Source organism: Oncorhynchus mykiss, chromosome 7 (assembly GCF_013265735.2).
Source record: "Oncorhynchus mykiss isolate Arlee chromosome 7, USDA_OmykA_1.1, whole genome shotgun sequence".
Lineage (NCBI taxonomy): Eukaryota > Metazoa > Chordata > Actinopteri > Salmoniformes > Salmonidae > Oncorhynchus > Oncorhynchus mykiss.
In genome coordinates, this window is record NC_048571.1 from 62,498,496 (window position 1) to 62,524,568 (window position 26,073).

At 43.3% G+C, this 26,073-nt stretch overlaps 1 protein-coding gene across 2 annotated transcripts; it reads right to left on the bottom strand.

The window, feature by feature from the left end:
* Positions 1–7,743: 7,743 nt before the first annotated feature.
* Positions 7,744–22,023, bottom strand: LOC118965309 (fidgetin-like protein 2). Of its 2 annotated transcripts, XR_005052628.1 has the most exons (4): positions 21,886–22,023; positions 8,031–10,308; positions 7,969–7,971; positions 7,744–7,754 (listed from the first exon to the last, which is right to left on the bottom strand). XR_005052628.1 is itself a non-coding variant. In XM_036983722.1 (2 exons), the coding sequence occupies exon 2, from the start codon at positions 10,295–10,297 to the stop codon at positions 9,182–9,184; it is 1,116 nt and encodes a 371-aa protein (XP_036839617.1). In that variant the 5' UTR covers positions 10,298–10,308; positions 21,886–22,023; the 3' UTR covers positions 7,873–9,181. The 2 variants fall into 2 exon arrangements, 1 of the variants encoding a protein (XP_036839617.1); XM_036983722.1 differs by lacking the exon at positions 7,744–7,754 and having other exon boundaries at positions 7,873–10,308.
* Positions 22,024–26,073: the final 4,050 nt, after the last annotated feature.

The following is a 26,073-nucleotide window of genomic DNA, read 5'->3' on the forward strand; positions in this document are numbered from 1 at the left end:
TAAAAAACAATATTCTCTGGTCTGTTGAAACCAATAACTTTTTGGCTTGAATACCAAGCGTCACGTCTGGAAGAGATCTGGCACCATCCCTACGGTGAAGCATGGTGGTGGCAAAATCATGCTGTGGGGATGTTTTTCAGCAGCAGGGACTGGGAGACTAGTCAGGATTGAGGTAAAGATGAATGGAGCAAAGTACAGAGAGATCCTTGATGATAACCTGCTCCAGAGTGCTCAGGACCTCAGACTGGGGTGAAAGTTCACCTTCCAACAGGAAAACAACCCTAAGCACACAGCCAAGACAACACAGGAGTGGCTTCGGGACAAGTCTGAATGTTCCGATCGAACATCTGAAAATAGCTGTGCAGCCACGCTCCCCATCCAACCTGACAGAGCTTGAGAGGATCTGCAGAGAGGAATGGGAGAAACTCCCCAAATACAGGTGTGCTAGGCTTGTAGTGTCATACCCAAGAATAATCTAGTCTGTAATCGCTGCCAAAGGTGCTTCAACAAAGTACTTAGTAAAGGGTCTGAATACTTATGTAAATGTAATATTGCTGTTTTTTTGTTAATGCTTTTGCAAAAAAATATATAAAGCTCTTTCTGCTTTGTCATTATGGGGTATTGTGTTTTTAATACATTTTTGAATAAGGCTATAACGTAACAAAATGTGGAAAAAGTCAGAGGGTCTTAATACTTTCTGAATGCACTGTATAGTAGAGACATGAACATTCAATGCTCTGGCAACAGCTCTGGTGGACATTCCTGCAGTCAGAATGCATTGTGTTGTGTGACAACTGCACATTTTAGAGTGGCCTTTTATTGTCCCCAGCATAAGGTGCACCTGTGTAATGATCACGCTGTTTAATCAGCTTCTTGATATGCCACACCTGTCAGGATACTCTTGGCAAAGGGGAAATGCTCACTAACAGAGATGTAAAGAAATCACTGCACCAAATTTGAGAGAAATAAGCATTCTGTACATTTGGAAAATTTCTGGGATCTTTTATTTCGGCTCATGAAACATGGGACCAACACTTTACATGTTGCGTTTATATTTTTGTTAAGTGTATCTTTGACATAAGTGGGGGCTTTCTCCTTGAGGAAACTGGATAATTACTAAATAGCACATTTTGCATAACCTGTAGGTGTCACGGCCGTCCTCCTCTTCATCTGAAGAGGAGAGGCGAGATGGATCTGAGGACCAATACGCGGCGTGGTAAGTGTCCATGGTCAATCTTTAATAAAGAAAGTAGTGAACACTGAAAACTATACAAAACCAGTAAACAAAATAACAACCGTGAAGCTAATCATATGGACTGTGCTGAAACAAGCCATCAACATAGACAATCACCCACAAACAAACAGTGCAACCCAGGCTACCTAAGTATGATTCTCAATCAGAGACAACTAATGACACCTGCCTCTGATTGAGAACCATACTAGGCCGAAAACATAGAAATGCCCCAAAACATAGAAAAACATACATAGACTGCCCACCCAACTCACGCCCTGACCATACTAAATAAATACAAAACAACGGAAATAAAGGTCAGAACGTGACAGTAGGTAGGACTGGAGTCTGAACAGATCGTTCAGAGTTTCTGCTCTTCTTTATAACCTGTAATAAGTAAGTAAATATACTTGGTGCTTGTAGGGATAGATCAGGGTGAAAACAATAAGTGTAGGGAGAACTATAAATGGAATATACTTGGCATATAGGTTTCACCCACATGGGTGGCATAAATTGGGATAAGGGGAATGGGTGGGGTATATGCAAATGTAATACTATATTATTACTAGCTAAAAAAAACTGTAGATGCTAGTTTTTTTGCAGATATTACTGTAGTATTTACTATAGTATACTACAAAGTTCTATAGTAAGTACTACACATAATCGAGGGATACTACAGTGTATTCTCTTTTTGACAGCAGTTTAATGATATCCAGAAGTAACACCCAACTGCCACAGGTAATGTGAGGAAGGCAAGCACTGCATTATGGGAGTATGGAATATGTCTGCTGGACTCTTGTCCTGTCCTGAGCGTTGTAACTGATAAAACAACAATTCAATTATCTGTATGCATTTATGCAAATCATTTTTTCAACATTATTTTTTAGAATATTTACTGTCATGGGGTGCTTAGCCTTGAAAAGTCATCAGTTACTAAATTACTAAATGTCTGTGCTTACCAGTGAGAAAGATGAGTCTATGCGCTGTGGTATTATGGCTTGTCATTTTGCATGTGTATAGTCCTTCATTCCTGTGAGTGAATTTGGAGAGGAGGAGAGAGTCTCCAGGAGAGCTGTTAGAAGACATCTGCACGCTGTGCCTGTAGACATGACTCCAGTTAGAGGAGAGAGAGGACCAGATGTCACTGGTGGCTAGCCGACTGCCCACGGACTATGTGAAGCTGTGAGATTTGGCCTGAGGGTCAGTACAGGAGCAGTGCAGGAGAACGGACTGGCCTGGGAAGGCGGTGATCTCTGTATGTTCAGGGCCTGATAGAGTACAGCCTGTAGAATACAAACAGTGACATGTCTGATACATCGGAGTAGGAATATAGGAGATGACCCTAACGCCTAACCGATGATGCAGGATCTAGATACCAGGTCAAGAAAAACATATACATTCCCTGGTTCATTTTGTAGGTGAGTATGTGTGGTGTGTGGCCATTCTCCACCATATGTTCTTCCCTGAGAAGGCTATTAATAATAGGTTTTGTTGTTATGATGTTAGTGAGCAAGTTTTGCCATTATTATATTACTCACAAAAATGCACAGTTGTATACAGTGTATCATCTTACAGTTGTAGATTGTGCTAAGGAAGTTGATGAAAATAAACATTTTGTCTAACCTTTCACATGGAGCCGTTGATTTTACACCTGTACAGAGCGTCATCCTTCTCAGTGATGGTTGTGAGCTGGAGAGAGAGGTTCCCTGTATGCTTCTCGTTGTTATACACCTGCCATCTGCTTCTGTACTCATCACTTACACTAGACTTCCTGATCCCTAGGATCTCTCTGATTGGCTCAGCTTCAACAGTCTTTCGGACATACTCAGGCTTGGCGTCGGGTTCAGAACAGGAGCAGGACAGGCTTACCAGGATAGGCAGTCATCTGTGTCACTTCAGGGCCTGACAGAGTACAGCCTATAGAAACAGACAGCACAGAGACAGACCAGTGTGAGGGAGAGGTGGTGCTGTTGATAGCACCTATAGACCAAGCAGGCCACACCGACACAGATAATGCAAAAAACAAAAATGGTTGTTGAAATGGTAAAAAAAAAATTGAGTCAAATGCCCCATTTTTACCGTTATGTTGAAATATATGACACTTTGGACTGTATTGAAATGCAGTAAACATTATACACAAAAAGTGGTCATTTCAAATAACACTTGGAGTGCAGCTTTTTCATATTGATGTTTCAATTTCATGTAATAATGTGCATTAATTGTTGTTAGAGCTATCCAAATTATTACAAAAGCCAGTTGAGAGGTGCACCTATGTATTCTTGTCACACCACAAGCATATGTTGAGACTTACCTGCAGCGATGTGAAGGACTGAGCTGATTAGACACAGACATCAATATGGTGACTGTCCTCACCTGTCACGCCCTGACCTTAGAGAACCTGTTTATTTTTCTATTTGGTTAGGTCAGGGTGTGATTTGGGTGGGCATTCTAGTTTTCTATTTCTTTGTTGGCCGGGTATGGTTCCCAATCAGAGGCAGCTGTCTAATGTTGTCTCTGATTGGGAATCCTACTTAGGCAGCCTGTTTTCCACCTGAGTTTGTGGGATGTTGTTTTTGCACAGTAGCTGTATAGCCCTGCAGAACTTTGCGTTCGGTTATCGTTTGTTGTTTTTTTGATGTTCATTTTAAATTAAGAAGATGTACATTTTCCACACTGTGCTTTGGTCTCATTCCGATCTCCAATCCAAAAAACATCCTGTACTTATAGTGCAAAATCTCAATCTATTCCCTACTCTATATTCTAGTGCGATACTGTAAGTAGACCTGGCTAAGCAGCCTGTAGTTTTATCACAAGAGGTGAAGAGAAGTGAATTGCTAATTTTAGGAAATGACAAGGGATTAGTTGGGTTTAAACCACATTCTTTACTATATACATGGCCACTGAATGTTTATCTAGTCTAAAAGTTTGTTTTAAATATCTGTCATTTGTCTTAATCGGTGCAGTAAAAAATATAAAACACGGTGGGCAGAGTATCCTGTATTCTTTTCTTTAGGTGTAGTGTACATATCACAATTCATATTTATAGTTGGTATGACAGATGTATGATTATTTTCTCAAATATGTTGAATCAGTAGTTCTGTAGTTGTTGTATTTGGTTATCTGCCTAGCAACTCATCTGTATTCTGATTAGTCAGATGTTAATTGTTTGACTTAGAACAGGAACTACTTGAGTTGATGCATGGCTGTAACTGTGGTCATTTCATAATGGGCGCGTTCTTCTACTCAGAAGTTGCTGACACCTGCCAGGTCTTAAAATGCTTGGATAGATATTTTACATATCAGCTAACCACATATGTTAAAACAATCTGTCGGTCGAAGACAGAGTCGATGACTTGGCCACACAACCATTGGTTGATGCATGCAACGTCTGAGCAGGGGAACGCGACCCAAGTAAATCTGCAATAGAGTAATCAGTCTCTGTCCAGTGTTGTCTACATAAAGACTCATCTATCCACCATCTAAAGAACCCACAAATGATCCAGGTGTTTTCTTCCCTTGGACAGGTCAGTAAAACAGCTATCCAGGTACCCATCATGTTATATGTACACTCATCATGACCTGCAAATTACAAGATTTTGGTGATAAGAAAACAAACTGGAGACAGTTGGGCATTATCTCTTCATTTCCATTAAACATTTTTATTTTAAAATAGCCTTTTGTGAGGTAGACTAAAACAGTTCAAGAATCATCATTATTCCATAACAGACATGTGAAACAACAGGAAATAAATATTTCCATGACCGTCTTAAAAATGAGGTAGAAATGGCTAGAGAATGTACAAGATACAATAATAATACTACTGTATTAAAAAGATAGTGTTGAAATCCCACTTTTGTTGGACAAACTTATCTCCACGTACACCTTCATATTGATGACGCTGAAGAACATCAACTTGGGACAACAACAAAAGGAGGCCAGGCTAACCTTATTATTAGTAATTGTGACTTAATGCACATTGCATTATGAGTGTTAATGTACTTGTTGCTAAGCGCTTTTCCAGTTCATCAATTTTCTGGATTGTGAAACTATTTCCTCAGCCCTTCACAGAGTCAGCACTCAGAACTGATACAATTCTATAATGCTAACAAAAAGGTAAATGCTTAATGCTAACAAAAGTTTATATTAAATTATTATTTGGCACTGATGCAATCCACTGTGTACATATTTTGTTATTGTGAATGTTTTTCTGGTGCAGATGATTCAAGAGCTGTTGAAACAACTGAAATATGTATGAAGGTCTGTAACCTAGGACACTTACTAGCACAACCTCTCTGCAAAATACTGTTAATGTTCTTTGGATCTGGAAGGATTTTTAAATTATATTTGAACTGAATGTTAAAGATAGAGATTCTGAGCCCCAACAGTTTGCAAATGTATAAGAGGGATATCATATATGGCACACTTTATACCCAGGATGATGTGGTAGCCTTGGACATGTACAGTATGTCTGTCTGCGTGGAACAAAGCAGCTACAGTAATAGCCCTTAGCTACAGAATAAACATATTTTGCAAATATATTCAATAACTATGTTGCTTATCCAATGCCCTGTTTAACCTATAGCCATAAAAACAACATATATTATGAAAAATGGGCATATTTAGAGTAAAGGGGGTTCTTCAGTTGTGATATTTTTGGTGGTTCTTGAGGCTCTGATGTTGTTTTCACCACTGTGTCCTGAGGTAATAGATCAGTATTATAATAGGCACAGTGAGGTGTATAGAGGCCCAGCAGCTGTACACGGCTACTATAGAAAACACAAAGTAGAGGGGGGTCTGGAGAAAGGACCTGTTACTGAGGTGTATAGTCACATAGAGTTAAGACATTTCAGAAACATACCTAATGTCATTTCTAGGTTACGTTGATAGGAAGGTATTTGATGGATGTAGACATTCACCTCTGGCGTCAAGCAAAGCTTTCATGTTTGAGCACTACAGGCTGAAAGTTGTCATTTGCATTTTGTCACAGGATGTCAATGTTTGTCCAGAAAAAGTGTTTCTTCCCCTTTGCTAACTACATAACACTTAATGAAGATCATCACTCCACCAAAATCTAGATGGGAAATAAAGCAAATATGTTTTATATATCTAAAACAATAATTGATGTACATTATGGTTTCTATTATCCTTTGAATAAAATATATTGAATTACATTCTACGTTTCAGGCATTGGTAGGAATCTCAAGTTTCAATTCGCAAGTTAAAAGACTGGCAGTGTTCTGTGGGTGTTCAAATATTTGAATCTACGTGGCTGTGCGTGTGTGCATGCTTATGTGTGTGTGTGTGTGTGTGTGTGTGTGTGTGTGTGTGTGTGTGTGTGTGTGTGTGTGTGTGTGTGTGTGTGCGCACAAACGCTAATATTGGTGGCCCTAAAAGCTCTGTGTTCCCTGAAGTGTACAGTGTCTGTATTACAACAGCCATGACTCCATTATATTCTCCATAAAGCTCCCTACAAACACCAAAGGTAATACATACATACATACATTATTTTACAATACAACAATCTTCCTGAGTATTCAATAACAAGACTACATATATTTCTTTAAAAAGGCAAAAAGAAAAAAGAATGCATACATCAAAAACACAAGCAGACTCCGATTTTAGGATTCTAAGAGTATCTCTATGAAAACGGCACATTTGCATTGGTTTGACAGTGTACTACTCTTTAGTAAACTCAGCAAAAAAAGAAACGCCCCTCTTTCAGGACCCTGTCTTTCAAAGATAATTCGTAAAAATTCACAAGTAACTTCACAGATCTTCATTGTAAAGGGTTTAAACACTGTTTCCCAAGCTTGTTCAATGAACCATAAACAATTAATGAATGAACATGCACCTGTGGAACGGTCGTTACGACACTAACAGCTTACAGACAGTAGGCAATTAAGGTCACGGTTATCAAAACTTAGGACACTAAAGAGGCCTTTCTACTGACTCTGAAAAACACCAAAATAAATATGCCAAGGGTCCCTACTCTTCTGTGTGAATGTGCCTTAGGCATGCTGCAAGGAGGCATGAGGACTGCAGATGTGGCCAGAGCAATAAATTGCAATGTCCGTACTGTGAGAAGCCTAAGACAGCGCTACAGGGAGACAGGAAGGACAGCTGATCGTCCTCGCAGTGGCAGACCGCGTGTAACAATACCTGCACGCGATCGGTAAGAACATAACCCCTGCGGGACAGGTACAGGATGGCAAGAACAACTGTCCGAGTTACACTAGGAATGCACAATCCCTCCATCAGTGCTCATACTGTCCGTAATAGGCTGAGAGAGGCAGGACTGAGGGCTTGTAGGCCTGTAATCGGATTTGCGTTTATCGTCGAAGGAATAAGCATTACACCGAGGCCTGTACTCCGGAGCGGGATCGATTTGGAGGTGGAGTGTCCGTCATGGTCTGGGGCGGTGTGTCAAGCATCATCGGACTGAGCTTGTTGTCAATGCAGGCAATCTTAACGCTGTGCGTTACAGGGAAGACATCCTCCTCCCTCGTGGTACCCTTCCTGCAGGCTCATCCTAACATGACCCTCCAGCATGATAATGCCACCATCCATACTGCTCGTTCTGTGCGTGATTTCCTGCAAGACAGTAATGTCAGTGTTCTGCCATGGCCAGCGAAGAGCCTGGATCTGGCAAATCTGGTTCAGTCCATGAGGAGGAGATACACTGCAGTATTTAATGCAGCTGGTGGCCACACCAGATACCTAGTTGACCGTGAGAGGACTTTCTTTTTTTGCTGAGTTTATATGCTGTAGTTAAAATTCTCTCTCTCAAGTATGTTTCTACAAGTATCTCTTTCTGCAGGTTTAAGTATTTCAATGTATTGATAGAGCTGCATGTAACAGTGCATAATGAACAATAGTTCACCTAATTTCAGTTTTTGACAAAATAAGCAATGCATAGTGTAGAGAATCATTGTACCATCTAAACTGCTGTGAAATATATTTTCAATAACCAAAGCTATTGTATTTTCAGCTGTTTAAAGCTGGTGTACGAAACCGAAAGTAAAAGAAGCAAAAACTAAAGACCGGTAAGCATAGAAATCGAGCACATAGAATAGATCTACTGCTTCTTAGGCTTGCTTTCGATGAGCATAGCATATCTATAACTCACATTTCTATGTGAATTTGGTCAGGTTGCCCAAAAAGTTACATATTGCAGCTTTAACAGAAAAAGAAAAAGAGTGAGTGAAACAAACTGAGAAAAAGCAGGGAAGGGAAAACATGATGAAAATGTAGTGATGAGAGGTAGAGAAAGAGGGAGAAATAACATAGAAACACTGTCAAAAGAAAACAGGGAAAAGGGGAGGGGGGAGAGGGGGACATTCGTTTCAAAGCGAGTTGTATAGAGGCACCAAGCCTCAGAAGAGCTGTCATTGTGCTCGTGGTGTCAAGTTATTAAAGTACATCACATCAATTATGTTCTTCTTCTCTACTTTTTGGTCTGAAAGGTTATGATTCTTATGGTGCTGTAGGAGGTAATAGAGTCAAACGTCCTTTCCATATCAAGTGGCCACTCCAATTAAGAGAGCAACTCCTCAAAACAACAACATTGCAATGTCACTGTCTGCCAAAGTAGCAGATTGGGAAATAAATAGGATCCTGAGAGAAGCAGTCGGTAATCCATTCAGACTGCCTGATTTAGCCCTATCCATCTAGATCCCTCCCTCTGTCCTCACACCACCTCACCACACCCATACAGGACAAAGTGACCCTTGACTCTTTGGAGAAAATCTAAGAATGAAAATGATATAAGATAGGAGGTGGATTCAAGTAATTTGCCATTTTCTCTCCTTCCAGGTTAGATCACATGACCTCTCATTGCAAAATCCAATTATTATTTTCCCCCAGTTTTTGTCAGAGTAAGTACTCTACTTGGTTTTTAAATGCCAATAAAACCGAAGGACCCCAAGAGAGTTTTCATTTCAAGTGCCTGATCTAGCGTCCTCCAGTTGGGTCCTCAGATCGTGCATGTGACACAGGCATCTTCATGGCCAGCCTCTGATGGGGAAAGCCATGTTCCCCTCCTCCCCCACTCTCCCCACCTAGGCCTGAGGAGGGGCTGTACTCGCCCTGGCCAACATAAGGAGGCGACACCAGAGGCTTGCCGGGCTTGTAGGCCTGGACTTCTGAGCCCGCTATGTCGTAGTCGTTGCCGTGACCATTGCCGTGGCTCTTGCTGTGGCCGTTGACGAACTTCCTGTACCGCGAGCCGTCTCCTTCTCCTCCCTCCTCCCCCTCTTCCGCCATCTCAAAGGCCTTGCGTTTCAGCGGCCCTCCTGTCTCAGAGCTGGCCCCTAGGCTGTGACTGGGGTAGCCATAGCTGCCCCCCGCCATGGTGGACCGGGGGGTCAGGGGGGTAGGGGTGCTCAGGCCAGAGGGGAGGTAGGAGGCACTGGGGTGGCTGTGGCTGTAACTGGCTGCCAGGCTGGTCTGGAGGTGGGGGTAGCAGCCTGGCGGGTAGTTGTATACAGGGTTGGTAGGGTTGTAGCTGGACACCAGGGTGGGGGTGGTTTGCAGAGAGGCTGGGGGAAGTGCTGAGCCGGGTTGGAGGCAGTATCCTGAGGAGAGGTAGGTGCTGTTGTAGGAGAGGGGGTAGTCCTGAGAGGGGGGGGCATTACAGGAGCCACCACCACTATACCCAGGGTCAGAGGTCAAGTTACTGTTCACCACCGTCACACTGCCCGTGCCAGGGAGGCCCACTGATGCTGATCCCACTTTGGCCCCTGCTGCCAGGGCTTCCAGCGCAGGGTAACACTCCAGGGCCCAGGGCTCAGTCTCACTCTTCAGGAAGGCCCCAGGCTCTGAGTAAGCCCCTGGGGTAGGCCTTTCGTAGGGCAGCTCCAGGCCTGAGTACTTTTCGGCATAGCGTTTTAACAAGGAAGAGGCGGTGAGGGCAGAGATGTCATCGCTGGCCCAGGGGTATCCGGCTGCAGTGGTGTAACCACGTGAGTCGTGTTTGTGGGCGGAGGGAGGGGAGGTGGTGGAAGACACATCCAGGTGCTGCTCAGGCCACTGGGACAGGGGGGCCGCGTGCTCCGGAGACCAGTGCATCTTCAACAGACCTACAGAACCACAGAGAGATGACAAGGAGAGCATGGTTATTCACCGCGTATTAAATTTTGTCAGGTGCCACAAAGAGAGACCTCAGAAAATTACAATTGGCTCAGAACAGGGCATCACGGCTGACCCTTAAATATACATGGAGATTTAACATGAATAATATGCATCTAAATCTCTCATGGCTCAAAGTGGAGGAGAGATTGACTTCATCACTACTTGTTTTTGTAAGAAGTGTTGACATGCTGAATGCACCAAGGTGTCTGGTTAAACTACTAGCACACAGTTTGGACACCCATTCATACCCCACAAGACATGCCACCAAAGGTCTCTTCACAATCCCTGAGTCAACAACAGACTATGGGAGGCGCACAGTACTACATAGAGCCATGGTTACATGGAACTCTATTCCACAGTACTACATAGAGCCATGGTTACATGGAACTCTATTCCACAGTACTACATAGAGCCATGGTTACATGGAACTCTATTCCACAGTACTACATATAGCCATGGTTACATGGAACTCTATTCCACAGTACTACATAGAGCCAAGGTTACATGGAACTCTATTCCACAGTACTACATAGAGCCATGGTTACATGGAACTCTATTCCACAGTACTACATAGAGCCATGGTTACATGGAACTCTATTCCACAGTACTACATAGAGCCATGGTTACATGGAACTCTATTCCACATAATGTACCTGATGCAAGCAGTAAAATCAGATAAAAAAAACAGATGAAAATACACCTTATGGAACAGCGGGGACTGTGAAGAGACACACACACAGGTACAGACACACCTACACATACACATGACAAGACACACACTCTACACACGTACACATGGATTTTGTGTTGTAGATATGTGGTAGTAGAGTAGTGGCCTGAGGGAACACACTTAATATGTTGTGAAAGTGGTATGAAATGTAATGTCATATCATTTTTTAAATTGTATATAACTGCCTTGATGTTGCTGGACCCCAGAAAGAGTAGCTGCTGCCTTGACAGGAACGGATGGGGATTCATAATAAATACAAAACCCATCAGTCCAGTTTTAGAGCAGAGATAACTGCAAATTATTCAGGTTGTTCAGACAACCATACCACACTGGTAATACACTAACTAAATGCAAATAGATTGAGTTTATACAAGATAAAATACAACAAAGTTCCACTTTACTCAAGGTTTCATGGAGATTGACTTCTTTCTCACTTGAAAACCCAAGAAAATAAGATTTTATAAAAAACATCACAGTCCCGCTGACCAGCAGAGCCCATTATCATGTTTTTGCTTAGCAATCCCTCTTCTCCCCAGTGCCCCACACTGCTCCTACAGTTCTACCCGCGGTGGGTACCTTGTGCTCTGAGCTCCTCCATGCCTAATCGTCATGAACAACACAGCCCCTGGCCTGGTCTCCAGGGCGATAAGCCCCTATCAGCCGCCCCGCTCCCCTCTGCTCTGTCCTGCTCTCTCACTGGGATCATTGTTGTCCCTCTGTACGGTGCTCTGTGTGTGAGACCCCCACTCTACTCAGTCTAACACCAACACACACACACACACACACACACACACATACAAACAACCGCATACACACTCACACACGCACATTAGTGCAGTGTGTTCCATTGGTGCAGTGATCAACCATTTTGATTGGCTTTGCAGGCGGGTCTTTGAGCAGGCATTAGGCTGACATTCCAGGCATTGCAGAGTATTATTAAACTGTCCTGACCCTTTGAGCCTGGGCCAGAAGGACTACAACAGAACTGAGAGAGAGGGGGAGAGAGAGGGGGAGGGAAAGAGGGGAAAGAGAGAGAGAAAGGTGGAGACAGAGAGAGAGGGGGAGAGAGGGAGCAAAGAGAAACATATGGTTGTTCACATGCTTTACCAGTCTCCACTATGCTAGTCTGTTGCGTGGAGGTGAGCGTTTATGAGCTCAGTGTTGAGTTTGTTTACACTACAACTCTGTAGCGTCTGGTGCCTACATCTGACTGTCTGCTCTCTCCATACACTAAACAGTGTTCTTGTGTGCCCATACATTTGTGGGAGTACAATGTTTGAACACTGCTTTATCGACTGTGCCAGAAGTAGTGTGTTTGTTGTTGAGCTGTGGACAGCGACAGTCCAATGACTGGCTGGAATTACCTGGATTACAGACACATTTACATGGGGGATTGGAAGTTGGCTGGGGAGGGGCTAGATGACTGGGATCTCAGGATTGGATGAATGGAATTATGGGACTGTGATCGTATAATTTAGGGATCAACATGTGGATCGTTTAGCGGCCCTTCTGTTGGTCCTGGTCAATGTGTGACTAAATCCCGCACTCACAGGGAGCCAAGTCCCAATCCCCCCTGGAAATGTCTCTGTGCTCCAGGGAATTCCAGACAGTCATGGGACTGTCCCCGTCCCCAGCTCTACAACAAACACACCACTTCTGGTACAGTCGATAAAGCCGCGCTCAAACATTGCACTCCCACAAAAGTACGCGCACACAAATACACACTCTTTAGCGACGGAGCTTTGTTCAGTATTGAAGCTCCCGACCAGCTGACCTGGTTTTGAGAGTCTGTGTTGGATCAGGGTTAAGTCGAGGGAAAGAATAAACACAATCCACACGGACACATCTACAGTATACTAGGGTGTACATACAAAGGCTTACACAAAGTGACTTCAAGGGAAACACACCTATACACATACACACTCTCCGAGACACAGACTGACCCACACATGCACATGCTGTGCATGGGGATATACACAAACACACACAGTCTGAGTAATTCTCACTGAGATGGGAGCAATCTCTAATCAAGATGAGACATTTTCTACTGTACCAGGCTTAATCTATGTTCTGTAAACCAAATCTACACTCAAACTGTCTGAAGGCTGAATGAAGTCGGGAATCAGGATCAGATTGGACTGGAGACTATCACAACAACACAATTATGGATTAGGAGATGCAAAGCTAGTGCGTGTATGTGATTTTTTTTGCGCATGCATACAATACTTGTGTGTTTGTGTGCACGCACATGTCTATGCTTACAGTAGTTGTGTGTTTGTGTGCACGCACATGTCTATGCTTACAGTAGTTGTGTGTTTGTGTGCAAGCACATGTCTATGCTTACAGTAGTTGTGTGTTTGTGTGCACGCACATGTCTATGCTTACAGTAGTTGTGTGTTTGTGTGCACGCACATGTCTATGCTTACAGTAGTTGTGATTCATAAAGGAGGGTGAGGAGATTCCAGGAAGGATGAGGGAAAACAGTGAGTATATAACACAGCCATCTGTAGCAGAGGATGTATGGGGAGGAGGGTATGGAGGAGGGCCCACTTTCTAATGGCTTTTTAATCATTAAGTATGTGTGTTTTTTGTTTCTCATCATCTATTGCTGTCCTGTTGTTGGAAGCATATTCTTATTGTTTGTGATGTTGTAAGTCTTCAAAATCATTTTGAAGGGCGTTGAAACTTCACTCTGGGTGATCATACAAAACATGTAGACAAAATGTGTTCTCAATCATGAGATACTATAGCGCAAATCCTAATTTCAGATATGCGTACATAATTTCAAACTTTCGAACAAACCTCCTATTGATATTTAAATGTGCGTAAGTAGGATGCTTTACACATGTTTGAAATATTCAATGGGAGGTTTGTTCGAAAGTTTGAAATTATGTACGCATATCTGAAATTAGGATTTGCGCTATAGTATCTCATGATTGATTGAATGATGTCAGAAGTGTGAAACAGTGACTTATACTGTAGTGCAACATTGTTTCAAGACACTGGTTCTAAATAGTGCTACTTGTGTGCATTGCATGATTCTAACCGTTTACTAAACTCTGGTTCTATAATCAAATCAAACTTTACTTGTCACATGTGCCAAATACAACAAGTGTAGACTTTACCGTGCTTACTTGCAAGCCCTTAACCAACAATGCAGTTCCGACGTTTAGACCTGACCCTAACCCTAACCCTGACCATAACCCAGACCCTAACCCTGACCATAACCCAGACCCTAACCCTAACCCAGACCCTAACCCAGACCCTAACCCAGACCCTAACCCTAACCCTGACCCTAACCCAGACCCTAACCCAGACCCTGACCCTAACCCAGACCCTAACCCTGACCCAGACCCTAACCCTGACCCTAACCCTGACCCTAACCCAGACCCTGACCCTAACCCTGACCCTAACCCAGACTCTAACCCAGGCCCTAACCCAGACCCTGACCCAGACCCTGACCCTAACCCAGACCCTAACCCTGACCCTAACCCAATGTTTTGAGTGTGTGGATGGATCTAACATGTTGTGCAAATGAGAGTTGACTGAGTGTGTTTGTGTGTATGTATCCGTGTGGCGTACGTGCGGACACTGTCGTGGGGACCCCAAACAGAAACAGCTGTTTTGAGCAGAGGAACCTTCTCTCTCTGTGTCCAGCCTGTCCCTCAGCTCCTATTGTCTCCCCACGTCCCCTAACAAAGCCCGTGGACCCTATTGTCTGACAGTAGATCCTATAAAAACTCAAACATCTCACTAACACAGACCAGCCCCATAGATCCACCAGCAGTACAGACAGTTTACAAGACGTGTGTGTGTGTGTGTGTGTGTGTGTGTGTGTGTGTGTGTGTGTGTGTGTGTGTGTGTGTGTGTGTGTGTGTGTGTGTGTGTGTGTGTGTGTGTGTGTGTGTGTGTGTGTAATGAGTAGTGGCTCCTGAAATCTGAGACCTGGAGGAAGTGAGATAGAGTTACAGCCCCCCCTGTTCTTCCACCACACATGCACACACGCTCCCTGTCACTCACACACACACACACACACACACACACACACATACACCAGCCTCCTCCTGCTCCCCGGGGGTCAAGGCTAACTCTACACCCCAGGCCCTCACATGGATCCAACACACCTCATGGGACCAGGGGGCCAGTAAAACAGGCATATTGTGCATGTGTGTGTGCCTTAGCAACAAACAGGGACCAGGGGGCTTGTAAACAAGAGCTTGATCAATCCAATCAGAGGATGGCTAGTATGTGCCTCCCCTCCTAGTCCAGCTTTCAACACCATCCACTCTGTCCGAAGCTCTGACCCCCCCTCCCACCTCCACTCCACTCCACTGCAGCCAGTCTGTGAGAGAGCAGCTTAGTCTCGCTGGACTGGTCCTAATTACATAGCCGGGTAGAGAGAGGATTAAGCTTCTGCTCTCTCGCTCTGTCTCGCTCACTCTCGGTCTCTCTCTCTCCCTATACCTGCCGTCAATCACCAACGATGACCAGTGTGCAAATGACCATTCCACAGCCAGCAGAGACATATGTGCTGTTCAGGTTTGTGTTCTCTAGAACTCATAACACCACAAATCACTAAGACTGGAGAGACCAAACCCACTGATGATGTTCCTCATTTTTAGATGTTCAACCTTTTCAACAATCTACACACACTCTTATTCCGAATAAGATAATGGTTCTAATCTAAATGAAAGAATCTGATCATTCAACCTATGGGCCAGAGTTATGTACATGCACATGATCGATATGAGCAGAAGAGCTGCTGGTGTGAATTCTTTCCCCCTCTTGGTAGCGGTCCACTGCAGGGTCAGTATTAGCAATTAAAGGGTTAATCAGACGAATAGTGGAGAGAGAAATGTGGGGGGAGGGGCACATGGACCTGGGATTTTGGGGGGGGGGAAAGAAAACTGCCCTCATGGTAGGTAGCCTGACCACTCCAACATCGCTATTACTCAGTAAATATTAAACAAAGACTTCAACACTTGCTGGACACACACACACACACATATGCACACATGCACACATACACACACATACACAGACATGCGAACATACATTCAGTACCAGTAAAATGTTTGGACACACCTACTCATTCAAGGGCTTTTCTTTATTGTTACTATTTTCTACAGTGTAGAATAATAGTGAAGACATCAAAACTATGAAATAACACACATGGAATCATGTAGTAACCAAAAAAGTGTTAAACAAATCAAAATATATTTTATATTTGAGATTCTTCAAAGTAGCCACCCTTTGCCTTGATCACAGCTTTGCACACTCTTGACATTCTCTCAACCAGCTTCATGAGGTAGTCACCTGGAATGCATTTGCAATTAACAGGTGTGCCTTGTTAAAAGTTAATTTGTGGAATTTCTTTCCTTCTTAATGAGTTTGAGCCAATCAGTTGTGTTGTGACAAGGTAGGGGTGGTATACAGAACATAGCCCTATTTGGTAAAAGACCGTCCATATTATGGCAAGAACAGCTCAAATAAGCAAAGAGAAATGACAGTCCATCATTACTTTAAGACATGAAGGTCAGTCAATGTGGAAAATGTCAAAAACGTTGAATGTTTCTTCAAGTGCAGTCGCAAAAGCCATCAAGCACTATGATGAAACTGGCTCTCATAAGGACCGCCACAGGAAAGGAAGACCCAGAGTTACCTCTAATGCAGAGGATAAGATCATTAGCGTTTACCAGCCTCAGAAATTGCAGCCCAAATAAATGCTTCACAGAGTTAAAGTAACAGACACAACTCAACATCAACTGTTCAGAGGAGACTGTGAATCAGGACTTTATTATTATTATTTTAACTTTTATTTAACTAGGCAAGTCAGTTAAGAACAAATTCTTATTAACAATGATGGCCTACCCCTGCCAAACCCGTGCAACGCTGGGCCAATTGTGCGCCGCCTTATGGGACTCCCAATCGTGGCTGGATGTAATACAGCCTGGATTCAAACCAGAGAATGTAGCGACGCCTCTTGCACTGTGATGCAGTGCCTTAGACTGCTGCGCCACTCGGGAGCCCTAGTGGTCAAATTCATGGTTGAATTGCTGCAAAGAAACCACTACTAAAGGACACCAAGAAGAAGAAGAGACTTGCTTGGGCCAAGAAACACGAGCAATGGACATTAGACCAGTAGAAATCTGTACTTTGGTCTGAGGAGTCCAAATTTGATATATTTGGTTCCAACCGCTGTGTCTTTGTGAGATGTAGAGTAGGTGAACGGATGATCTCCGCATGTGTGGTTCCCACCGTGAAACATGGAGGAGGTGTGATGGTGCTTTGCTGGTGACACAGTCTGTGGTTTATTTAGAATTCAAGGCACACTTAACCACAGCATTCTGCAGCGATACGCCATCCCATCTAGTTTGAGCTTAGTGGGACTATCATGTGTTTTTCAACAGGACAATGACCCAAAACACACCTCCAGGCTGTGTAAGGGCTATTTGACCAAGAAGGATAGTAATGGAGTGCTGCATCAGATGACCTGGCCTCCACAATCACCCAACCTCAACCCAATTGAGATGGTTGGGATGAGTTGGACCGCAGAGTGAAGGAACAGCAGACAACAAGTGCTCAGCGTATGTAGGAACTCCTTCAAGACGGTTGGAAAAGCATTCCTCATGAAGCTGGTTGAGAGAATGCCAAGAGTGTGCAAAGCTGTCATCAAGGCCAAGGGTGGCTACTTTGAAGAATCTAAAATCTAAAATATATTTAGATTTGTTTAACACTTTTTTTTGGTTACTACATGATTCCATATGTGTTATTTCATTTTGATGTCTTCACTATTATGCTACAATGTAGAAAATAATTCAAATAAAGAAAAACCCTTGAATGAATAGGTGTGTCCAAACATTTTACTGGTACTGTACACTGTGGCTGAGATAGTTGACCTGTGTTAATGTGTTGTGTTTGACTGAGATACACAGATAGGTCTGTGCCGGTCGTAAAGATCAGGATGTAAAGTTTGAGTGTGACGTGCAGGCCGGCCGAGCGGCCAGAGTGAGAGAGAATCCCAGTCATCCTGCAGATTACTCAGGTTGTTGGAATGTCTGGAATTCAACCTGAGACATATTTACACAGCACATATCCTCACGCAAGAGAGAGACTGAGAGAGATGAAAGGGCAGCAAAAAAATATATATATGTTTGTTTAGGGCCCTGATTAATCACGCTCTATCAGCTGGTCACTCATTATTGGGTGATTTGTATTCATCAGTACTAATTCAAGCCATTGGTTGGATCAATACGGAACGCATAGAGAGGACCAATGGGACATTAATATACAGGGACGCCCGTGAGGACTCTGTGGACCGCCCACCCTCCAACAACCACTCCCCACTGGGCACAGATATCAATTGATTGTCTATTCCAGATTTCATTGAAATGACGTAGAAACAACGTTGATTCAACCAGTGGACCACTATGGCCACAAAGATCCATACAATACACACAAACTACCTTAGATTCATACTAAAAACACCACAGACACTGAAACTGTATGTTATGTACTGTATAAGCATTGGATGCATGGCCCACAAGCACTAGATACTTTACAGGCCAATCAAGCCCGTCAGAGAAGAAGCTACTGGTGTGTCACTTATTTTCTTCCCCTCTCCCCTTACCCCCTCTATCCTGGGTTTTTTAGCAGGGCATATCTTCCATAGGGCCACAGTGATGTCAATCTACATGCCATCAGGTCCTCTTAAAATATAACATGCATGCATTTGATCATTTGAAGTTGGCTCGCACAGCTACTGCCTGAAAAGCTAAACGTTAGCTTGTCATACTGGAGCAGCAAAGTGTGTGAAAGCTGTTTTACTTTGAACATTGGTTTTGGTTAAACAGGGTTCTTGTTCTCTCTTCTATTCTCTCTTTCCCGCTACACCTCTTCTGTGCCCCCCCTCTCCCTCGGTGTGTCCATCCATGCCTGTGTGGTTTAGGCCACCCCTCCCCCACACCCTGTCTCTTACGGCTCACCCACACATGTGGCCGGAGCTGCCTGGCCTCTCTGCTCATTGTGTCCACTCATATATCAGCCTGCAGCTGACCAGTCCCTCCTCCTGACCATCTGCCCTTTTTTCCCCCTCTCTCTCTCTCCCTCTCTCTCTCTCTCTCCCTCTCTCTCTCTCTCTCTCTCTCATATATATATATATATATATATATATATAGATAGTTCTCTTTTTCAGTTTCTCCATGCCTCCTGTGTTGAATGACTAAACGGTCTCTCTGATCTTGCTGTTGGTTACAGACTCTACATCATTGCAGGCCAGGGCAATATAAGCCTTTACCACCTAATGAGGACCTTAAATGAGCTGGACTCAAATTTGCTTAACGAGCTGTCATGAACACTATGTTGGCCTGATGTGCACCTTTGTGTGTGTGTCTGACAGAGAGAGAGAGATGCAGAGAGAGTGAGAGAAAGTGTGTGTGCGAGCATGCGTTCCTGTGTGTGTGTGTGTGTGTGTGTGTGTGTGTGTGTGTGTGTGTGTGTGTGTGTGTGTGTGTGTGTGTGTGTGTGTGTGTGTGTGAATCCCTACACACCAGTTTAATTAATGCTCATTGACACCCCGTCACTAACGACCGGACTCTCATTCACAGAACCACTTCACCCTGGTCTGTTTACCTACGGGCCACACAAGCTATTCACTACCACGTTTAGATCACACACTCCTAATTATGACAACTGTGTGTGTGAGTCTTTAAAAAACAGGAATGTTGCAGATGTACGCTAGGCAAACTCATTTCAGACAAGACACAAGTCATGTGTGTTCACACAACTCACTCTTTCTTTTCAAAGAACCAAAAAATACAATTTGGGAAAATAGTATCTTTCTCTTAGCTTAGCAGGAGTCCTGCTAGCACACAGAGGTAGGTAAGGTGTGTCCCTAATGCATTATTTCAATCATGTTGGAGTGGTAATCCTGTTAAACCTTCTCCTAATCAATAACCTCAGTCAATATGAGCATATTCATTAGCTTGGCTTAGAGATCCCTCATGCAAAGCACACACGCATATTGAAGCGTATCAATCTACCCAGCTTTCACCAACAATACACACCCATTTATGGGAATGCATCACACACAAAAATACCAGACTTTTTGTGTCCTATTAAGTATGTAAAATGAATAACATCCAAAATAATAATGTCCACAGAGGCAATCCATGAATTGGTATAGTTTTACACCAGGAGATAGGAAAGGGTACGGTGGCAAAGTCCAGGGGGGCAGGGCTAATTTGACCATCTGTGAATGGACACAGGGCATAAAATACATAATGAGGTGGGACTGTTCACTGTGACATTGCCAGTCCCAGCCTGACTGTACCAGCACACCTCAGTCACATGGAGGAGAGAGGATAAATAGGATATTCTCTACCCCCAATACATTGGACAGGAAGATCATTGTTGTTTTAATAGTGGCCTTTCATTGAGAGAAAGAAAGAACAGAGAGGGAAGGAGAGCAACCAAGCTCTTTTTGTAGGGATTGACAGGACTGGGCATCTTGCTGCCCTGCTCCCTGGTAAAGAGGAGAGTACTGAGTCCACTCAGAGTTGGTGGGAGGGGGGGGACACACGTTACACATTCTGCTTCTGGCTGGTCCTGGGCTGCTGCTGGCTCTCTGAGTGGGTCTGTCAGTATTTGTTATCATACACCACTCCATGGCTAGCCTCAGTAACCTCCACTACTCCTACACACTGATGACTGCCAAGGAGAGAGAGCAGGGAGTTAGACAGCGCTGGAGAAATACAATACACACCTATGTACGTAATCACATCAAAAAGCTGCATTCACTCACTGGTTGTATATTCACATTGAAGTGACCCAAATGCAAACACTTATTCTCATCTTTGAGCACATTAATGCTCCCTCACTCACTAACTCACTAGCTCACTAGCATGTCAAATTAATTAAAAAAACTACTAATGCATAATTACTATGACGGAAAGGATTAATGTAATTGAGAGAAATCTAAAACAAAAACACTGGAAAAACATGAGTATTTTTGTACACATTAGGTATATTATTGGAGCTAACAGGAATGGGCGTACTCTTCATGAAAGGCACGTGCACAATTTAAACCTAACAACATATAGTGCTGTGTGTGTGTGTGTTACCAGATGCTCGGAAAGGAAGGGAAAAGCTTCTGCCCTCTGATTGCAAAACAGCAACACCACCATCAGAAGAAAAAAGACTGAAGACTTTCCAATTCTCTGCACCCACCAACATCTCCTCACACACAAGCACAGTTACACACACGCACCAACAACAGCAATCAGAACTTTGTACTTTGTCAAGTGTTGAAGAATGCAGATGTGTTATTCCCATACAAAGCAAAAATACAGGAAGCAGGATAAAAATATAAAGATAACTGAGGAGTTTGGGAGTATATGAGATGATCAACATTTACATAATAGACACATCCCACTGGGCACTGACATCAATTCAACGTTTATTCCATGTTGGTTGGAAACAACGTTGACCCAGTGAGATGGTAGAGAAAAAAAAAATGGCAATAAAGATTGAGAATCATTTTGAATATTTGTATGAGAGGAGAAAGCTATCTTAATTCAACAGCAGGTTTAGAGGGGAAGAAATAAAGTGACATCACAAAACCGGTTACGGGAGTGAGAGAAGAGAAAAGCAGAAAAGAGGAGGAATGTGGAGAGCACAGCGTGATAAGACAAACAAGAAGGATAAAGAATCTGTTGGTATGGGAGAGAAATAAAGAAGGAAGATGAAAGAAACAGAAGGAAAGGAGGAAATGCTCTAAAATAAAATCTAGTCCTACCTGCTCATGCTTGTATTTCCTTGATATGATGGGTTCTATCTGGAAGCCAATAGATTGACCCACACAGTAAGGCAGTGTTTTTCCACTTCTGGGACTCTATCCTTCTCTGCTCTCATACTCTACCCCTCCCTCTCGCTCCCCTAGTGACAACAGAGCAGCACATACATCCCCTCCCCCATCCACTCCTCCCCTCCCCCTCCCCATCCCTCTCTTTTGTTAAAAACTATTTAAGCAGGAAGGGAGAGAGGCAAAAAGTGACCAATCATGACGTGTCAGAGAGGAGCCTGTATTCCCCTGCGGATTGTGTGTGTGTGTGTGTGTGTGTGTGTGTGTGTGTGTGTGTGTGTGTGTGTGTGTGTGTGTGTGTGTGTGTGTGTGTGTGTGTGTGTGTGTGTGTGTGTGTGTGTGTGTGTGTGTGTGTGTGTGTGTGTGTGTGTGTGAGTGTGTGAGAGAGGGAGACCCCAATTAGACTCAACCAAATCATGAGAAAACAAAAATATAAGTACTTGACACATTGGAAGTAATTAACAAAAATGCTATTTGGCCCTAAACAGAGAGTACACAGTGGCAGAATACCTGACCACTGTGTCCGACCCAAACTTAAGGAAAGCTTAACTATGTACAGACTCAGTGAGCATAGCCTTGCTATTGAGAAAGGCCACCGTAGGCAGACCTGGCTCTCAAGAGAAGACATGTGCACATTGTGCATATTGTCCACAAAAGGAGGTGGAAACTGAGCTGCACTTCCTAAACTGCTGCCAAATGTATGACCATATTAGAGACAAGTATTTCCCTCAGATTACACAGATCCACAAAGACTTTGAAAACAAACCCAATTTTGCTAAACTCCCATATCTACTGGGTGAAATACCACAGTGTGCCATCACAGCAGCAATATTTGTGACCTGTTGTCACAAGAAAAGGGCAACCAGTGAAGAACAAACACCATTGTAAATACAACCATATTTATGTTTATTTATTTTCCATTTTGTACTTTTAACAATTTGCACATTGTTACAACACTGTATATAGACATAATGTTGCATTTGAAATGTCTTTATTCTTTTGGAACTTCTGTGAGAGTAATGTCTACTGTACATTTGTATTGCTTATTTCACTTTTGTTAATTATCTACTTCACTTGCTTTGGCAATGTTAACTTATCTTTCCCATGCCAATAAAGCCCTTGAATTGTAATTGAATTGAATTTAATTGAGAGATAGAGAGAGGATTGGTGTTTTTCTGATTGTGTGACTGGTACACTGAGTATTGAACACACATTCATCATGCGTACATTCATGCACACACGCACACAGACATCTGAAAGATGCTGAATTCTCTCCTTCCGCGCTCATATAGGAAGTTGAGTTATTGTTAATGATTCCCATTGATTAGAACATTGAAATAAGTCGCCATGTCAATAATATTTAATACCTGACACTCCATCCCCCAGCACGTATGCGCACACACACACGTGCAAGCATGCACACACGCAATAAAACACAGCTGTAGGTCTGTATTTAGAGTTGTGGAGTAGGCCGGACACACTCATGCACTCCTCAAATCAAATCGTATTTTTCACATGTGCTGAATACAACAGGTGTAGAACTTGCCGTGAAATGCTTACTTACCAGCCCTTTCCCTACAATGCAGGGTTAAAAAGTAAGAAAGTTAGCGAACATACATAGAAAATAGTAACAGAATAGGTAACAATAACGTTGCTATACACAAGGAGTACCAGTACCGCGTCAATGTGCAGGGGTACGAGGTATTTGAGGTAATTGAGGTAATATGTAGGGGTCTGAATACTTTGGAATGTATTCAGACCCCTGGATTTTTCTACATTTTGTTACGTTACAGCCTTATCCTAAAATTGATTAAATTGTAAAAATCCTCAGCAATCTACACACAATAACCCATAATGACAAAAAAATGCAAATGTATTAAAAATAATAAACAGAAATACCTTATCTTATCAGTAAGATGGCTTTGACAGATAAGGCAGCTCTGCTTCTAGCTCCTAAGCCACTTTGCAGTATTTGGTTATTTCTTACTGTAGCGACCCGCACAGTGTCAGGTGTTAGGCTATTAGTTGGTTGTGTTGTACTTACCAGTACCCAGTGTTCGCGGGGTCCGACATGCCAATCAACCTGCTATCTGCCAATCACGGGAATGCCTGGAATGTTCTGATGCCGGGCATCCTGGTGGTTGGCAAAGTGACGTGGAGGGGGATGGACGTTGGAAGTTAAGACCAGGTTTAGCCATTGTTTTCCCATTTTGAGTTGTGGGTGGTTATTTTCCGTTTCAGTGTTTTCACCATACGGGACTGTTTCGGTTTTCCTTAATTTTTTGTTAGTTTGTATTCAGTGTTCAGTTTATTAAAGGCATCATGAACACGTACCATGCTGTGCTTTGGTCTACTCCTTCTTCCACCAACGTAAATCGTTAAAACAACTAACTATAACTAACTCACTTCTGTCATCATGAGTGCTTTGAGAGGCTAGTTAAGAATTATATCACCTTACCTGACACCCTAGACCCACTTCAATTTGCACTGCACACTGCCCATCGGGATAAGATACCTATGTAAGAATACTGTTCATTGACTATAGCGCAACCTGCAACACCATAGTACCCTCCAAGCTCATCACTAAGCTTGGGGCCATGTGTCTGAACCTCGCCCTGTGCAACTGGGTCCTAGACTTCCTGACGGGCCGCCACCAGGTGGTAAAGGTAGGAAACAACACCTCCACTTTGCAAATACTCAACACAGGGGCCCCACACGGGTGCGTGCTCTGCCCCCTCCTGTACTCCCTGTTCACCCATGACTGAGTGGCCACGCACGCCTCAAACTCAATCATCAAGTTTGCGGACAACACAACAGCAGTAGGCCTGATTACCAACAATGATGAGACAGCCTACATCGAAGAGGTGAAGGCCCTGGGAGAGTGGGGCCAGGAAAATAACCTCTCACTCAACGTCAACAAAACAAAGGAGCTGATTGTGGACTTCAGGAAACAGCAGTGGAGAACATTGACGGGACTGCAGTGGAGAAGGTAGAAAGCTTCAAGTTCCTCAGCGTACACATCACTGACGATCTGAAATGGTCCACCCACACAGACAGTGTGGTCACAGGAGGCTGAACAAATTTGGCTTGGCCCCTAAAACCCTCACAAACTTTTATAGGATACACTGTCAACTGTGGAACCTTATATAGACAGGTGTGTGACTTTCCAAATCATGTCCAATCAAGTTGTAGAAACATCTAAAGGATGATCAATGGAAACAGAATGCATACATAGCAAAGGGTCTGAATACTTATGTAAATAAGGTAAATCAACTTGATTGGAGTGCACCTGTGGTAAATTCAATTGAATGGACATGATTTGGAAAGGCACACATCTGTCTATATAAGGTGCCACAGTTGACAGTGCATGTCAGAGCAAAAAAACATGAGGTCGAAGGAATTATCCGTAGGCACAGATCTGGGGAAAGGTACCAAAAAATGTCTGCAGCATTGAAGGTCCCCAAGAACAAAGTGGCTTCCATCATTCTTAAATGGAAGAAGTTTGAAATCAAAAAGACTCTCCCTAGAGCTGGCCGGCTCGGCCTAACTGAGCAATCAGGGAGAAGGGCCTTGGTCAGGGAGGTGACCAAGAACCCGATAGTGACTCTGACAGAGCTCTAGAGTTTCTCTGTGGAGATGGGAGAAACTTCCAGAAGGACAACCATCTCTGCAGCACTCCACCAATCAGGCCTTTATGGTAGAGTAGAACATCTCAAGGAAGGAGTCTCATAGCAAAGGGTCTGAATACGTAAGTAAATAAGGTATCTCTGTCTTAGAAAACCTGTTTTCCCTTTGTCATTGTAGGGTATTGTGTGTAGATTGATGAGGCAAAAAAAATATTTAATCAATTTTAGAATAAGGCTGTAACATAACAAAATGTGGATAAAGGGAAGGGGACTGAATACTTTCCGAATGCGCTGTAGGTAGGGGTAACACTGACTAGGCAATCAGGATAGATAATAAACAGAGTAGCAGCAGCATATGTGAATTGTATAAAAGTATGTGTGTGTGACGTCAACATGCGTGTGTGTGGGTGTTGGAGAGTCAATGTAAGTATGTGTGAGTGTGTGGGTAGAGTCCAGTGAGTGTGCATAGAGTCAGTGCAAATAGTCCAGGTAGCCA

Coding starts and splice junctions, on each gene's coding strand:
- LOC118965309 (XM_036983722.1), bottom strand. CDS start 10,297: ATGCACTGGTCTCCGGAGCACGCGGCCCCCCTGTCCCAGTGGCCTGAG.